The sequence below is a fragment of the Harpia harpyja genome, chromosome 18 (genome assembly GCF_026419915.1).
Source record: "Harpia harpyja isolate bHarHar1 chromosome 18, bHarHar1 primary haplotype, whole genome shotgun sequence".
NCBI classification, from domain to species: Eukaryota; Metazoa; Chordata; class Aves; order Accipitriformes; family Accipitridae; genus Harpia; species Harpia harpyja.
The window spans coordinates 16966296-16984165 of record NC_068957.1 but is presented as its reverse complement, the minus strand read 5'-3'; the positions used below and the strand labels follow the sequence as shown (position 1 = coordinate 16984165).

The 17870-nt window shown below is 48.3% G+C and overlaps 1 protein-coding gene across 1 annotated transcript in view; it reads left to right on the top strand.

Moving 5' to 3' along the window:
• The window catches only part of HS6ST2 (heparan sulfate 6-O-sulfotransferase 2), a 132630-nt gene extending 115676 nt beyond the window's left edge, over positions 1-16954 (top strand). Inside the window, exon 2 of the mRNA XM_052813253.1 lies at positions 14015-16954. Within this exon, the coding sequence (XP_052669213.1) occupies positions 14015-14717 (703 nt within the window). The 3' untranslated portion in view covers positions 14718-16954. The remainder of the gene's footprint in view (positions 1-14014) is intronic.
• Positions 16955-17870: the final 916 nt, after the last annotated feature.

Sequence of the window (17870 nt, the reverse complement as noted above, 5' to 3'; positions counted from 1 at the left end):
TCGAAGCAAGAACCACATTGCCATGGTGCTGTAAACCCAGGAGACGAGTGTTCACCTGCTTCATTGTGTTCCGTGTGGGGTTTACAGAAGAAAGGTGCAAGCCACAGGGTGGACCCAGCCTGAGCTGGGTCTCCTCTAGGCTGCGGCTACATCCGTTGCTGGATAATGCTCAGACACGTCTGAACGTGCATTTACAGAGTTGTGGTCAGTTGAAGGTGGCCCCAGGTCCTCCTCGTCCCCCTCCACATTGTGTGACACGTGTGATGATGTTCCCCTATGTGGCTCCTGTTTCTTGAATTATATTTTGTTTTTTATAAGAGGGGGGAAATAAACACGTGAAAGTGCAAATCTGGTCATAGGTACTGGTTTTTTTGGCAGGGTGGTAGGCCAGCAAGGATGAATGGAAAAGCTTCTGGCCTTGCTCCTCTCTCATCCCCTGGTGATGTGGGACTTGGCACTGGTGGGTGCCGAAGGGACGCTCATGCATGCCATCCTGTCCCTTCGCCTTGGGGACGCCCTTTGGGAGGACTGCCAAATACACCACAGGGGAAGAGGAGGAAATCTGGGGAGCTATAAATTATATGAGTGGGATTCGCTGGGGAAGACGCTGAGATTAGCAAGTTAAGTCCTTCATTGAGATGGAGGTAGCAAGGTCACCTCTTTGCTCCCTGGAGTAGGGCAGTTCCTCTTCAGCCACCTTTCATCCCTTCATCCTTTTTCCAAGGCAAATGCTCTCCTGCTTCATACCTGCCGTGCTTTTGGGACGTATAGAGTTGTGCTCCATTTTGTTTCCTCATTGTGAAACACGCTGTGCATTTGCTTGGAGGAGGACAACTTGCGTTGAGTTTCTACTCCCAAAGCTGCACTCCCGGCATCAGAAGGGTTGCAGCAGTTCAGATGGGTAGGGGAGACATGGTCGAGGCAGGACTTGAAGCTTGCTGATTGGTGAACTGTAAACTTGAGCTGGAAAATGTGGCTGTACTGTAAAATTCAGGACACCATCTGTTTCATTGCTTGCTTGCAGTAACATTTGTACTTGATAATTAAAATGTCATACACATTTTTAGCCAGAATAATCCATGGAGGAGTAGAACTGTGTCTTCTGAAAATCATTCAAGAGATGCTCGCAGATAGGAACGATGCTGTTTTGAACCATCTCTCGCTGCTCATAGAGGAGTTTTGCTTTTTTTTTTTTTCCTTCCCATTTTGAGGAGGAGGTTAGAGGAATGGGAGCAATGGCAGATCCTTTTGGAAGGGGCTGTGAATCTTAGTGAATAACCCTGAATATAATGTGGTTTATTTTGCTTTAGGCTGGTCATGCTGGGGCTGGGCTGGTGGTGCCTCTCCTGGTTTTCTTCTGGCAGTGTGGGTTAGCTTTTGGCTTCAGCTGAAATCGGCTTGTTTTTAAGGGTATCTCAGCTAACTTAAGCAAGACTTTTCCTCCAGCTGGTGTGGCTGAGGGTTCAAAGCTCTGCCTGCGTGGTTGGCTGTGGATGGCGTGGGGTGGGAGCTCAGCTCCTCTGAGCAGCAGGCTCAGAGCTCAAGGACCGCAGCGAGAAGCTGCCGAGAGAAAGGTCAGGTCTTGACACACGCTCGTGTTACCTTCGCTGCGAGAGAGACAGAGCAAAAGGCAAAGCAAGCAGCGCTGTTCGTGGGCAGTGGAATCGAGTGCTTCGTGCACAGCGATGCCAGCCCTCACCCCTTCCGCTGGTGCGGAGGGCAGCTGGGCTCCTCTCCTTGCCCAGCCCAGCTTGCTCTGTCTCCCCTTTGCGGTGGCCTCAGTGCAGCTGCCAATTTGGCTGAAGTTTGCTTCGTGGCACTGAAAAGATGCAAAAATTGAATTTGCTTTTGGCTGTCCTAAAATAGAATTTTGAACATCTTAATGCTACAGATTAATTAACAATATAGGAGGCATCTGAAATCCATAAACACGCAATGTGTCCTAGCTGATATCTGTGCTGAATGTGGTGTCTCTGACGCCCAAGAAAGCATCTGATGAGGTTTTGCCAGCTCAGTCTCTGGTTCCCAGGCACATCACGTGCTTGGACTGTGTAGATGGTCCTCCTCTGAGCCCAACACGATGGACACATCCCTGCGTTGGTTCAGGGTTGTGTAAGAGGCAAAAGTGGCATTTTCCATAAATGTGGCTTTCTAAGGGCATCACCCTAACAAATTCAGACCAAGTACAATATGCTTTTGCTAAATGTATGAGGTGGAACTGGTGGACATGGGAAATGGGATGTTCTGCACATCTTGTAATGTTTGCAGAGTCTTGCTTGCTTAGCTGATGTAAAACCCCTTCCAGCTGAGCTTTGACACTACAAATACATCTACAGAGTTTTATTAGAAATGCACTCTGCTATTCCATGCAAATTTTAAATGCAGTTACGTCAACCAACTATGTGTGAATAAGATTTTTAAAATCCTGGTCTGCTGGGAGACATTTGAAGCTCACAGCTTTACGGTGCATCAGTGTGTGCTATCAGTAACTAGTCAAGATTAAAGATGAAGTCTGCGGAGGAACTGCAGTGAGTACTTCAGAAATGCTCGCCAGCCGGCAAGGTGCTTTCTGGGCTGTCTCCTGGCTTAAATCAAACATTTTGATGACATCCCAGCATCCATGCAGACCTTCTTGTACATCAAAGTTCAAGACATATCCTTGCAGTATCAGATCCTGTGCTTCTGCCAGGAGACCGTGTTGTAATGTGTGAGAGAGAGTTTAAAATATTCTAATTGTCTGCTATGAAATTACAGTTTTGTTCCCTGGAGTAGAAAAGTGAGTTTAAATCATTAACGCCACAAGTCTCAGTGATGATTACGGAAATGTTTGCAAGTGACTTAATCAGTATAGTTTGTCTGAGTGGCCCATTTTAATATTATTGCACTGATTAAGTTTTCTTAGCTAATATGTGTTTCATTTCCAATTCAATTAAATGAGAATCCCCTTCTATTACATGATATTACTGAAGTGCCCTAGTGGGGCAGAAGCACACTTGGTATTTTCAATTGATACAGATTTCTTCATTATACAGTCTCATGGTGCTAAATGAAATCAATGAAAGCTGAAATTAAAATTGTAGCAAGTTGCAGCTGTAAATACGTTGTCCGCTCCTCTGTCCCTCTTTTAGCAGTAGGCTGAGAATATATTATGATAAGCAAAATATAAGTTGCATTAATGTGCCTTTTTTATACGCTATATATCCTTCCTTTAGCTTTTAAAAGCACTTTCATGTAACCTATCGTGGGATATATTAACTGGCATGCGGAAGATTATCTGCAAATGGCTTGTGAAGGAATTAACATCAGCCTTACATTTTTTTCACGAGGCAAACCTCCTCCTTTTAGGTATTATTGAAGAGAATTGATTGAGCTCTGATATAGTAACAAATGATTTTATAAATACCTCTCTGGAGTTAATTCCCTATTGTGGGATATGCAGAGCTCTTGGGGCTAATCGTATGATCTTTTTCTTGAGAGCTCCAGGATTCCTCCAACGTTGAGGCGGAGATGTTCAGCAGTACATACTTTCGTATATGAAGGAACGGGGAGGCGTGTTAACTACAGTTCAAGCAGCGATTAGGAAATTGCAACGAGTGCTCAGGAAATACGATAAATCACAACTTCTAAATACACATTCATACATTCATAAAAAAGACAAATGTACGTGTCAAGCTGAGACGGGAGCCCTCTGCACCCTCTTGCTTCTAGATCATATTGACAACAAAACTTGCAAGTGAAGCGCACAGGGTTCAGCAATCTTCTGCCTCACGTGCGCCAGCTAACGTGCACCCTTTGGGTGGCCGGTGGGCGGCAGGACGCGTGTGGGCAGCCCGGGGAACATCGGGCAGGTTCAGTGCGGCAGCCCCTGTCTCACGTTTCTGCTTTTGTGCTGCTCCGTGTGGCCGTGCGTTCCGCTCGTGCCCTCCGCTTGCACGCTCAGGGCACAGCAGAGGCTGTCTGAAGTATTGGTTTTATTAAATTATTAAAAGTATTTTCATCTGGTCAGAGAGCATGTGGCTTAGCGCATTTAAGACATAGCTAAAATATGTATGGATATAAGGATAAAGCTTTTTTCTTTAATACTAAATACATGCTTTTTATAAACAAGAACCTGGAGATATTTTTTTTTTTTTTAGACTATAATAAGTATTTTAGCATAGTTATTCTGGCTCCATAAGTGCAATGAAAATGTTGGCCTTGGCATATCAATCGTGCTTTACAGATGACTGTAATTTCCTGAATGTCAAAACTCCAAATTTTTCTACTAAGCAAACTTTTCAGTGGCAAAATAGATTGCCTCCATAATATATCACTGTGTGCAGGAAAAAATGAAATCTTTATGTACTGTATTATGAATCAATGAGGCATTAAGATTCTTGGAAGGGTGAGTGGACTCTGGAAAATGAAAAACTGCCACTATTCCCTCTCTGTAAACCACTGCTTATGGAGTGTAGGCTTTGCAAACCTCTATCCTCGCCGCCGCAGAAATATCAGTTACAAGTTGAAACCAATTCCTGCGACGGCATTTAGATAGGGTAAATACTGTTGTAAATATCTGATTTATAGCAACATCCTGTGGTTATTCACCAGCTCTTTTGCAGTGGCCTCCTTTTCGCTTTGGGAGGTCTGCCGTGCTTTTTAATGAATCCATAAGAGCTCTGCGAATGGGGAGGTGCTGTACCATGCCTGGAAGATGCTGCGTGCTGCGGCTCTGCGAGACGTGAGCTCTGGGGGACAGGGATGGTTCCTCACGCCGCGAGTAGGAAGGTACTCCTGGTACTCTGTGGGCTTCAGAGCTTGATTTTTCAAAAGACGTCACTCACACCTTGACTTTTCCTTGCGTGTGCTAAGGGCAAAATTCAGTTCTGCATCCTGTTTTGTAAGGGATAATCGCCCTTAGCAAGAAAGGCACTTCTAAAGCCAAGACCTTGCGTGCTGCGGAGGCCAGCATCACCAGTCCAGCATCACCCATACTGCAGCTCATCATCAGCAAGAATGAAGCATGGTACACTCTTATACTGTTGATGCTCCTCTGCCGCCTTCTGTCTCCTTTCCTTGGGTTTTACCTCTCGTGTGCAGCTTGGGGGTCTCGGCACCACTGCTGCCCTCCATCCAGATGCCTCTGTCATATAATTAAGCTAATGAGGTGGGAAGCTTTGCTGCTCTGGGTAGGTTGTGGTGGGAGGTGGGTGTTTCCAAAGGGCAGTTCAGTCCTTTTCCTGATAGTTCGGGTGGGTGGGATGGGTCTGGGCCCCTCTGCCCAGCGTTGCCACCCCTTCCCGTGCCAGACTCTGGGGTGGGAGGCGGTGAATTCAGGACTGGCTCCAGCAGCTGAGTCACTCTTCTGTTTGCCGAGTCTAAAAACGGAAACTTGCTTCTCTTTTTATACACCGCTAAAAAAAAAGAGAAGTAAAAAGGCCACTGTTCTTGCTGAATTGGTTGTGAGCAAGGGTATCCTGCAGAGATCTTCATAATACAGGCAATTATGAAATTAATACCACTCTGGCAAATCTGCAGGGCAGCTCTCCCCTCTACAGGCAATGCTGTGGACAATTAGTTTGTGCGTGAGGGTAGCTGGGAGCATGTGCGTGTGTGAGGCTGCATATTTTTTACTTATTTAAAGCCTTATTTTCATTTTCTTTGTGTGCATGTGCCATGCCTGCACGTATATGAACATGTACCTTGAGCTGCAAAATCTTAAATCGCTGCCTTCCTCTGTGCCTGAAATACTTCTTTTTTGCAGATCTTTCCTATTTGATAATTTCATGGGCAATGATGGGCTGGTGTAATTGCCGTTCTTGAAAAATTCAGCTCCTTTTTATAGGTTCCTCTGGCACTTTTCTCCTGCTGCCGTTACTGTGGGTAGGCTGCTGGCTTCCTACCCTCACCATTAGTGTTTCTAGACAAAACATCTCTGTGATTCATTGGGTGCTGATAGAAGTGAAAACATAATGATTACTTAGAGGAAATGTAAATTTACATTTGCTAACGGCTTTAATTCACAGTTCTGAAATACTTATCTCCTTTCCTCCCAGGCCTTGTTCAGAGCTAATGCATGATTCTCCTGTGCCACCCTGAGACCCAGAGTAAAGGAATATAGTCTGCGTGCTTGTAGTTTTGCAGGCTGCTGCAGAGAAAAGCGGTGTTTGTTCCTCCTCCTCCTTCTCTCCCTCCCCATAATCCTTATACTTCACTTCTTTAAGGAAGAAGTCATTTGTTCATCTAGATTTTGCCGTACTTCTAATTTTGGATGAGGTGGAGCTGGAAGTTTAGTTCAGTTGAAATGACTGAATGAAAAGAGGTCGTGTAGGAACAAGTAGGACCCAGCCCTGGGTCTGTTTGCTTGGCAGGCGCTGCACTGAGGCCGTTGGGGAGAGGAGAGGAGAAGCGGAGCAGACCTGCTCCGATAACCCTGTTGTGTGCTCGGCTCCTTGCAAGCGCCGCGACCGCAGCAGGGGAGGACCTGGCACGGGCAGCCGGGCTGCGCATCGGGGCATGGAGGCAGTCATGCAGCCTCCATGGGACACTGGGCGTAAGATCTTCTCCCTGAAGCTCCCAGGGAGCACGACAGCCTCCCTTGCTCCTCTCCTGCTCAAGGGCTCGCTGTTGCCCTTGTTTGCAGGGCTGGGAGGGCTGGGAGCAGAGAGGAGCGTTGCGGGAAGCCCATGGGTGATGCTTCTCGGCTGCTGCCGTTGCCATCCACATCGCTGATGCGAAGCATCTGGGACTGATCTGGAGTAGACGCAAACATTTGATTCCCAGCGCTGCGTCGGTGAGCTTGCCAAATATTTCGGCCTTGTCTCTGCGAGCTGTGCTGCGGGAGCACCTCTCAGCAGGGAAGAGGTATTCCCATTTTGAGGGGGTTTCCAAGCATGCATGGTTGAGGCAGGAGAGGCTGTTACCAGGATGCTCACCCCTGTCCTTTTAATTGTGTCTCTAGGTGAGAAAGTTTGTTAAGAATCAAGATGAGTCACAGTATTAAATGAACATTTTGCCTCTCTCAGAGCGATCTCCAAACAGATGCCTGCCTCCAACAAACAAGGCAGCAGGGGTATTTCTCTTGGAGGAACAATTTGCGGTATTAGCAAATCAAATTCTCAGTGGGCCACTCTTGATGGGAATTAACCTCACCTACTGGGAGCAAAGCACTCCCGGCGCCTGGTGTGGTGTAATTGAGTTTGACTTCTCGTAGAGACATGGTGGGCATGATTGATCGGTAGGGAGACCTTCTGCCGAAGGTTAAAATCCATCAGCAGCTTCAGAGCTGCGCAGGGAGGGTTTCTAAGAGCAGAGCAAGAAATGTGAGACTCGCACCGTTCACGTTCCTGACCTTCCATCATTGTCCGTGACTTTGCTGTCAAATTATCCCGTGTGGAGACGTATCGTGAGCGGCGCGGGACGAGGGAGGAGCGCAGGAGCCTGCCTGCGGCTGAGTTTCAGTTCACTGCTGGGAGCGGCGGAGGAGAAGGGGATGGGATCTCCGACCCGTGCATGGGGCCACCGTGCAGGGGCATCTTCCTCTGGTCGGATGAGCTGTGTGAGAGGAGTTGCCATCAAAAAAAACCCCCAAATTACTCAGCTTTTAAAAGGATGAGTATGTGACTACTCTTTTATAAATGAGCTCTGTGGATTTTTATTCAGTGGCATGAGCGGTTTATGGGGAGGGTGGGAAGAACACTGATCGTCCTTGTGCTGCGCGCCAGTTCTGGTGATTGTGCATTGTTTCTGGTGCCGAAGCACCAACCCTATGATTATTTTTCTTTTTTCAGTAGCTCAGTCCTTAATCCTTTGCATCATATGCAGAATCTCTGCTGCAGGGGTTTAGTTCATCCTGTTTGCTTTTCTGCTGGATGTGGTACATACATATCTGGTCTGTCCCTTTGCCCCTGCCCCTTCAGAGGGAACTCTCCTTTCAAAATGTCCCTCTTCACCTGGAGCATAACTTGGTTTCACACTGCCCTGTTAATGTACCACAAAGTCCATGGACTGGGCAAGAAAGTCCCCCAGGACTTTCCTTATAGGAAATAGGATTCATTCCTTATTTCCCTTCCTCCCCCATCTCCACCCAAAGAGATGGAGACACTTGTATAAAATTGCCTCCCATTCACTGCACAAGTCCGTCTGCGACTCCAAACCATCCTAGCCAGGCTTGCCATCTGGATGAGCTTGACCTAGATACAAACTGGTATGCCTGAGCCAGCTTAAAGGGTAGCCTTAGTTTTGCTGGGTGAATGGGACTGCCCCAGTAGGTTCCCTGGAAATGATAGCTCTGCTTCCTCAGCCCTGTGCTAAAGCTGTGTTTTCCTGGGTTAGTTTGCTCCCGGGCACAGTCTGGGGGGGAGGTCGGGATGTTCCCGGGGCTGCAGTGCTCCCTTTGCGAAGGCTGTAGGTTTCTTACCCTCTGTAGCCTACAAAGCCCTTCTTGCTACAGCCTCATTTCTCAGCAGAAATGGGAAAAGGTCACTCAGTCCCTCACCTACTGATCCATACGCTAATGGATGTAATGGTGAGTGGATGTTTAGCTTTCAGCTCCCCTCTCCAGCTCCTTACCTCATAGCTCCATCAAGCCAGGCTCAGGTTTCCAGGCTGAAGGCATGGCAGCTGCCAGCATCTGACCTCCAGCCTTCCTCTACCTCAACAAGCAATTAACCAGCGTGGCAGCCTCTGTCCTGGGGCAGGGATCAATACTCCTCGGCCTTGGCACCAGCGGGAGTTTTAACCCGAAGGGGCTCAGACATGCCAAGCTGAAGCCAGCCCTAGTTGTGCTTGTCATGGAAATGGTTCCCATTTGGACCCCCCAGCAGTTGCTTAGAGCCTCTCCCTCGGGGTTCAGGTGCCCTGGGAGCACGTATACAAGAGTTAAAGCCGCCAGACGAGAGTTTCCTGGTGAGCCCTTTGCCGCCGGCACACAGCCCGCTGCTCTCAGGCCCTTAGGATGGATGCTCAGCTGCTGGTGGTCTGTTTTGCCAGGCCTCTTGCGGCAGGGGGGCTTGTGGCACGGCAAAGGAGGAGCGAAGGGAGCTGCCAGCCTTCCCCACGCGCTCCGTCCACAGGTTTGGCCATAACCCTTTCTCTCTGCATCGCCTGGGTGGCTGCTGCTTTGCAGTCCTGCTTTGCACGGCCGGGGCGGTTGGGTTGGGATGAGCTGTGCTCTTACTTCGGGAGGTTCTGACCCATTTTGATGCTAAAGCAAAGTCTCCCCTTCCTCACCTCATTTCAGCAGAGCAGCTCTGCACGCGATGAGCCTCCTGAGCACCGCGGCGTGGGTAGCTGCGTATCCCTTCCCTGGCAGCTTCTCCGGGCTCTGAAGTCTCTGGCTTTACTCAGTGCTGTCATCCCCTGGGGTTTCACACCTCCTCACTTTGACTTCAATTTATTTTTTCTCTCTTTAATGTTGCTTTTAGAAGCTTGCTACAAGGATGCTTTTAAAAAAAATCATTAGACTGGAAAAAAGGATTCTCATTCAGCCCCTGTGCTGGGCAGAGGTGGGGAAGGGGCTGGCACAGATGCGCTATGTGACCACAGAATTATCCTTCAAAGTGAGCAGATGGCTCAGTCTCAATAAACCCCTCAGAGAAATTCACAGAGGTCTTTGAGGCTTCAGTTTGCTTCATATTTTCTCCAGGTGCTGTGCAGGAAGGAGAGAGGGGGCTGCTGTGGGCTGAGGAACCAGACAGCTGAAAGCAGGTCCGTCCACTGACAGCACGTGTTTCTTGGTCCCTCTCAACCAAAAACATTTTATCTTAGCAAACGTCATGTCATAGCAAAAACGTCAGGCAGGGGCTTGTGCTGTCCCCCCAAGCCAGCATGCGTTGCTCCCGTGTGGGGGTCTGGGGGATGCTGACATGAGGTAGCAGCGCTTGTGCAGGAGGAAGAGGATAGAGCATCTTCATGACCCTGTAGGTCATTAAAGTGCCCTGGGACTGGCCACGGGGCATTGGCGTGGCAGCACCACTGCCCCAGAGGTGGTGCCCGTGCTGGGTCAGTTGGAGGGAGCTGCAGTTCCAGCCCATGGGTGAAACGTGGCTTTCCTGGCACTGCAGTGATGCCAGGACGGTGTGGCAGCTGGCGTGCCAGGAGGATGCAGCTGGAGGGCTGGCATGGCTGCGGCTGTGGGGAGGCCGAGCACGTCTCTCCTCTCTCCATCCCTGGCTTCCAGCACGTCAGCCTGCCTGTCTGTGCCACTTTCCTGTTTTCCTTGTCCCACCCATGGGTAGAAGCGTCAAAGCACCAAGAAAGCCCAGCTTTCACGCCCTGGCAGACGATGCGAGCCGTTAGCTGGGCTTTTGTCTGAAGGGAGCTTCTGACCTTTCCTGAGCAACTCTGCAGTAATGGATCATGCACAAATAATTCACGGCTCCCAAAACCACTCTGGCTTCAACCTCGCAGTGATGTGATAAGCAGAGCGGGTGGTGCAGCATGGGGGACAAACTCAACCTTGTGGGACTGTTTGATCCCCACGTTCCTTGGGGAATAGCTGTGTGCAGGGAGACACCAAGAGCAAGTGACTGTCACACCATCTCGCATTCCTGATGGCTCCAGGGTCAACCTACTTTTTGAGTTGCTCACGAGCACCTTTTGTTCTCTGCTTCATAGGCATCCAGCTCAACTTTATTAGAAAATCTGTGTTTCTGATGAGTGCAGCTCTTTAAGTCAGAGGGATGATTCACAGTAAAGTTTGAGCTCTACCTGCAAACGTGTTGTCTCGGGCTCTGAAGCACAAGCTTCAAGGAATGGGCAAGAGCTCAACACCCCCTTGTTAAGACAGCAGAAAGAACAAGCTGTTACGTACAGAGCTAAAAATAATTGAAAAGCTTTGAGTCTTCCTCCCAGTTGCAGCAGAAAGATGCGCTAAGCGCTGATGGCCGAATCCATCTCTGGCACGGCTCTGACTTGACGATACATTAAAGCTTTTGTGACTTTTTGAAGCTCAGTTCAGATAAACGCAGAGCAGCATGGCTGCTTTTCCGGAGCTGCCGTGATTTCTAACATGCTTGAGAGTGGCTTGGGGCAAACCCAAAAGCTGGTGTTCCCAAAAGGGATGGTGCCTTTTTCAGTAGAATTTTAACAGGGAAACTTAAGAAGGGCAGAAACGCACAAAATAGCTGATATTGGCTCAGCAGCTGACAAAGCATCTCTCTGTAAGCCATGTCTTGAAAGCAGGATTCATCTGGTAAATAACGACATGGTATAAATAACAGCACTGAGCCTGTTTGCAGGGAGCTGTGCTCAGGCCGGGTAGGATATGGGCTCGGTCTGGGGCATCCCATAAGCATCCCTGCTGATGGCCTGGCTTCCTGAGCGTGAGGTGCTGGAGGGAGCCCAGACACCTCCACGCTCACTGCAGAGTCCAGTGAGCATCCTTACTCAGCCTCCGCTCCCCGGTCTCCCTCGACTGCAGCGTTTTGCTCTGATGGGCACTGATGGAGATATCTCACCGGATGAGGCCGCTGGCCACCTGGGGTGATGGGGATCCGTTATGACACAGTTTCTTCTGCCAACATACAAGTTTTTATTCATTCTTTTGTTTTTACAACAGCAGCCAAGGGAGGCACTTTGTCACTGCCTGTGACCAAAGAGCACAGAGGGAGAGTGGCTGAAGAGTTTGAGCTACGATAAAATGCTCGCTGTATCGATCTTGGCTCAGGATTTGTTTCCCTTCTTGCATTAACTCCCCATTGATTGCCGTGATGACCTTAGAGCATACAGTTTTGTTGGCCTTCTCCCTTAGCCGGCAGCACCCCCGTGCCTGCACCTCGCTCCCCCCCGAGCCTTGCCGAACTGTTGATGGGCCAGGTCGTACAAGGTGCTCTGGGGTAAGCAGAGCTTTGCTTTTGCCTCCTCTGTCATCAGAGGTTTGATGGGTATATGTTAGTTGCTATAGTTAGCGTAGAGGTTAGTGCTATATGGCACTAACTTGTTATCACTTGAGGGTCAGGTCATTATTTTAGTACAAATAAACTAGATCCAAGGGTGAGAAGTCCTGGCAGGAATTAAAGAAGGGGCTTGGTTTTGCCCCGGAGATGCTCCGTTTCCCCATGTCGGGGACCCCCACAAGGCTGTGTCATTGCTGTATCAAAGGAGGCCTGGTGTACCAGGGTCAGCTCAGGTCCGTCGGGGTGGCTGGTTGGGGTGACGGTGCTCATGGAAAGCCCTTTGCCCTGCTGGGTTCTCCAGCGCTGCCAGAGACTTGCTGAGATGACAGAGAGTGAAACTCTTCCCATCTTTGCAAGGGACAACGTCAGGTTGGTGGCTGCCGCTCCGGGTGTGCCACGTGAAAGTCAGCTTCATCCTTGCTCCCTCCTAACTCCAGCTCTCACGGTAAATCATTTAATGACCCTGTTTTGGAGAAAAGTACCTTCCTCGGGGTCGTGGCAGGGGCTTTGGCCTCCTTCACCTGTGTGAACCCATGGCCAAAGCCCTTGGAGCCAGGGAGCAGCACCAGGGTGAGTGGTGTGGGGATGGCAATAGTGCTGATTGCGGTGTCCCGGCTCTCCGAGTGTCGGGTGCCATTGTGTCTGGCCGCTGATGCTGTACTGGGCTCCTTGGCCTTATTTGGTTTTGCAAGTTTATTGTACTTTCTACTTATTTAATTATTTACGAGCTTGGATGCTCTAAATGGGAAGAGGAATGGTGACTCTCCCAGTTCCCTTTCCCCTGTGCTGTTGGATGCTTTTGGTGCTTGTGATTCACTTTTCAGTCCACCCAGAGACAATTTGCTGTAAAACATTGACATCTAGTGGCTTTTCTGACGAAGGAAATGATAGGGAACAAAAGATTGGCCAGTCGTGATGCCACTAGGGAAAGCAAATGAATGTCCCTTCTCCTCCTTACGCAGCACCAAGGACATGGCGATCACACCCTGGGGGCTCGGGGCTCCTGGGCACACACTCCTTGGCGTCCTCGTCCTGGAGGAGTGGCCTTCCCTGGCAGCACAGTTTGCTTATTGAGCTACTTTAATGCCATTTACTTAAGCAGATGGCTGGTATCCTGACAGCGTACCTCCGGCATCATCGCTGAGGCCGAGGTCATATTAAAGGAGGTGCGAAGAGCTTGGTGTGTATGGCTTCGGGCCGCCGACGGTGGACAACGTGGTGTTTGATGGTGGATGTTAATGTGCGAGTGATCTCTTAATAATATATGTAAGGTTGAGCTTGCAGCATTTCCAGCTGGCAGCCTGACGGAGTTCCCTGCAGCAGCATGTCCCCCGTGTGTGCTGCTGTCCTGTTGCTCCAAACCAAAGCCAGCACCTCCCTTGGAAATGTTTTCTCTTACAGAATGGTGTAATGCATCCTTTAACTTCCTGTTATTCACTTCTCTCTCCTCTCTCATCGTTGCAGTCCTGTATCAGGTGAAGGCAGGAGGATGAAACGAGATTTGCATGGGCTTTTCTGAGATCCTCATTTCAATGCAAGTGGGTTGGGTCTTCTGGGCACATCCCATCTATCTGGCCTGAGAAAGGAAATGTCTTCCTCATAGGTGTAACGCTGCTCGGGGGGTCGTGCAGCTGAGACCCACGGCTGCTCATCGGGAAAAGTAGCACGAGCAGTTTTTTGCAGCCTACATAAACTTGTCGGTGCAGCTCTGTTGTACAAGGAAACTAAAAAAGCCAGTGCTACCTGTGCCCTGCTTGGGTTGGGGCTTACATCCTGGGAGATATTTTGTTTATTCTCCCGAGGTCTGGGGAGAGCATCAGTTGAGGCACCCAGCCTCGTTGCCACGTGGGCAGCCCAGCACAGAGGGGAATCTTGGGTTCCCTTCCATCTCTGTAGAGGCAAAGCCCATTAAGCAGAGACAGACGTGTGCAGGTAGATACAACCCTTCCCGCTCCCCCCGGGGAGTTTGTTCAGCCATCCTTCACCCTGCAGAGGTGAGCACGCAGAGGAGCGCTCTGCGGCAGGGCTCCTGAAAGCCTCTTAGTGCATCTCCAAGTTTCTATTGATTTTGAACGTTAATGCGCCGTGTGCTGGAGGCACTCGGGACTAAACGCTCTGCCTTCCTCTCCCCTTGGCAGGAATTTCTACTACATCACCATCCTGCGTGACCCCGTCTCCCGCTACCTGAGCGAATGGCGCCACGTCCAGCGAGGAGCGACGTGGAAGGCGTCCCTGCACGTCTGCGACGGCCGGTCCCCGACCACCGAGGAGCTGCCCAGCTGCTACACGGGGGACGACTGGTCGGGCTGCTCCCTGCAGGAGTTCATGGATTGCCCCTACAACCTCGCCAACAACCGCCAGGTCCGCATGCTGTCCGACCTCAGCCTGGTGGGATGCTACAACCTGTCGGTCATGCCCGAGGAGCAGAGAAACAAGGTTCTGCTGGACAGTGCCAAGGAGAACCTGAAGCGCATGGCCTTCTTCGGCCTGACCGAGTTTCAGCGTAAGACTCAGTATCTCTTTGAGAAGACTTTCAACATGAACTTCATCTCGCCGTTCACACAGTACAATAGCACAAGGGCCTCCAGCGTGGAGATAGACGAGCAGACTCAGCAGCGCATCGAGGCCCTCAATTTTTTAGACGTGGAATTGTACGATTATGCAAAAGACCTGTTTTTGCAGCGGTACCAGTACATGCGGCAGAAGGAGCACCAGGAAGCGCGGCGGAAACGCCAGGAGCAGCGCAAGATCCTGAGGGCGAAGCAAGCGCGCCTGAGAGAGCAGGGCGAGAACAGCTCCAGCACTGACTACATAGGGAACGTGGAGCGGTGGCGGCGGTAGTGCGGGGGGACTCGCCGGACACCAAAAACGAAGCAGAACCCAACCCAACCCGCAGATCGGAGACGCCGGAGCAGTCCAAACAAATCACGCTTCTCAAGGGTTTGAAGCAAAAAGAGGTTAAAATGTTGCCTTTGCAGTTGCCTTTGCAGTAAATGTTGTACTGTACATGGAACACTTAATCTTAGCGTGTAATTAAATTGTCCTTTTTAGGTTTGTTGGATTATTTATGAAATACGGGAGCCAAGTAGGCTCATCGGAAGTGGTTGCTTGGACGTTTATTTAAAAGAAAAGAAAAAACAAAAATCCGTAAATTAGTTATGAGTACAAAATGGGATGCTGGAAAATGTTTATGATGCTCGGCTGAAATCTATCTGGGAAGCAAACTCATTTCCTAATAATGAGCATTTAGCATACTCTCACAATACAGTGTATGAGCAAAACCTTTTCCCTTTGATTTTATCTTTATTTTATTTTAATTATACGTTTTCAAGGGCACCAACTGCTTATGGTATTTACCAAGTTAATGAATGGACGATGAAGGGAACAATAAAGGTCTAGAAAAAATATTGACTAGTTTTATGTATAATATTGGCTTTTAAAAGGAATAGAAGTAATTTCTCTAGTTATATAAATATTTAAAATTTTAAACTTTTTCTACCTACTGCTGTTTAGAGTTTTAAGCTTGGTCTATCTCATATTAAAAAAAAAGAAAAAAAAAAAAAGACATACGTACTTTTCTGAACTCAATGCCAATGTTATAGACACTGTTTCCAGAATTTTTCAGGGCAGTATGATTTTAACCATTCTGGAAAAGTTACAGCACATCTTCATGTTTCATAAAGCCTTTTCCAAATTATAGTCCTGTGACAGTGTCTAATTTTAAGTCTTTCTTACCCATTAGAATACATAATGCTGAATTTATCATTCCTTAATAATTGGTGGTATAAACTAGATGAAATTATGTTGCGGATATTTGTGTAGTGTCTTTAAAAAATCATAAAACTCTCTAATCCCAGCAATATTACGAAGAGATTGCTCAATGGAAGAAGTAGATTTACACTTGAATTAGGATTTGCTTCCAGTAAATCTTTGCTACACCAGATAAGAACAGGGGTTTTTTTTTTTCTATGCTCTTGAGCCCTTCTTAGCGATGACGGATGAGCGATGACTAAAAATGACGGAAACCAATTTTACCATAGCCATAGTTACACAGGATGAGAAGGTTGCATGGTGCACAGGGATGCAGCAGCCCGCTCCCGAGCAGGCTCTGCTGGGGCGCAGGGTGCGGAGCTGGAGCTGGACCGGGCTCACCCACAGCCCTTCGGCCTCACCGAGACTGACAGGGAGAGGAGATGGGGCAGGAGGTGCGAGGGGCTCCTATAAATCTCTATGCAAAAAAAAATAAATAAATAAAAAACCTCTGCAAGGCTTGGGCTAGACATTCAGCAAGTTCAGAAATTTCGTACGTAGCCTGCAACGCTCCCGAGCTTGGCCCTAAGTGGCGATCTCGGTGCGGGTGCGCGGTGATGGAGGCACCCAAAAAGGGCGCGCTCTGTCCCGAGGTACACAATGCTTACAAGGCTCACTTGCACTATTGCCTTTCACCTGTAATATTCTATACACCGAGAGGACAGCGGGGCGTAAAACAAGGCAGAAGGCTTTAAAACCATCTTATGGCTCCACGCCTAAGTTATCTGAAAGTTGTTTTACATCTCATGTTGTATTGCAACCCGGGGGGCAGCAATCCTGCCGGGAGCAAGCGGAGAGCAAAGCAGCAGCAAACCAATACCCTGCATTAGCAGCTTGGAAAAGAGAATAACTTCATGTACAGCAATTTTTTTTTTTTTAAATGAGAACTGCAGTTGCCAATATGATGTCTCAGTTGTATTTTGGTTTTTACGGGGGAAAATAATTCGCTGTTAAAACTGAAAGGCACTGCTGTAAACAGGACTTAACTGTGGGCAAGCTGGAGGGCCTGTTGCAGAAGGTGCATTTTGTTTTTATGCTGTGGTGTGCATGGTTTACAGAGACTAGTTGCATTTTCTTTGTGTATACTGTTTATTGTATATAGGGGATGTACGAATATAAGGATACCATTTTGTCATAACCATATCAAATTCTACTGATTTCCACTGTAGACGCTGTCTTATTGTGTAGATTTACAGGCCGATCCACTGACTTTGATTGTGTAATTTAACAATAGAACTGATAAATAAAATTTAACTACAGTCTTCTGATTTTCATGTGATTATTTCTTCATCTGACAACGTGTTGGGAATTGCGCAGTTCAGAATGAACGGTAATTTCAACATGAATGAAATAGCAGTTGACAGGCAAGTATATGAGTTTAAAATCATGGCTTTTCCGAAGTGTTTTTAAACTACAGCTTTCAAGGGCAAAGCCACTTTGGACTTTCTCTGGTTTAGGAGTTACTGCAGAGGTTTTGACTGCTTTTCTGAGCACTCCTCAGAAACACAAGCTGTGGTTTCTGGTGATTTTAAATATGAGGTCTGCAGCATTAAGGGCTTTTTTCTGTGTGCACATACATGTGTATGTATGCGTATGATTTTTTTTTTTTTCCTTTACATGATACCCTCCACTTTTGCTCTAGCTGGCTCTGGAGGATGCTGCCTAGCCAGTGACTTCCAGTGCGTCTCGCTGTATCCCTTCCTGGGACATTTTAAAACACAAAGAAGCTAAACCAGACTTAGATGCAAAAGCAGATGAGACTGAATTGAGCATAATGCCCCAGATCGACTAGGAAAGATGCTTTTTTACAGTTTGGATGGAGGTGTTTTTTTCCTGGTGGCTATAAAAGATCAGCAGGCTTGCAGGACTTGCAGCGGGGCAGTAGACCCAAAGGTATCTATAGGAGACCTTGCCTTAACCTGGTCAGATTCCCCTGTGAGGATGGAGGTGCCCTTCCCCTTGCGAGTACCTGTGGGGGCATCTTATCTCTGTGAGGCTTTTTGAGCCATGGGGATCAAGGAATGGAGGGATCTGCCAGCGAATCTGTATTTGACTGACGTGGCTTTATATATGGGTCTATTAGTGAACTGGAAAAGCTGCCAGTGGAGTTGTTAATGGGATAGAGGTCATGCAAGATGCTTCCCTGCAACTGAAAAAGCACCCAGTAGTGAAGTCTGGTGTAAA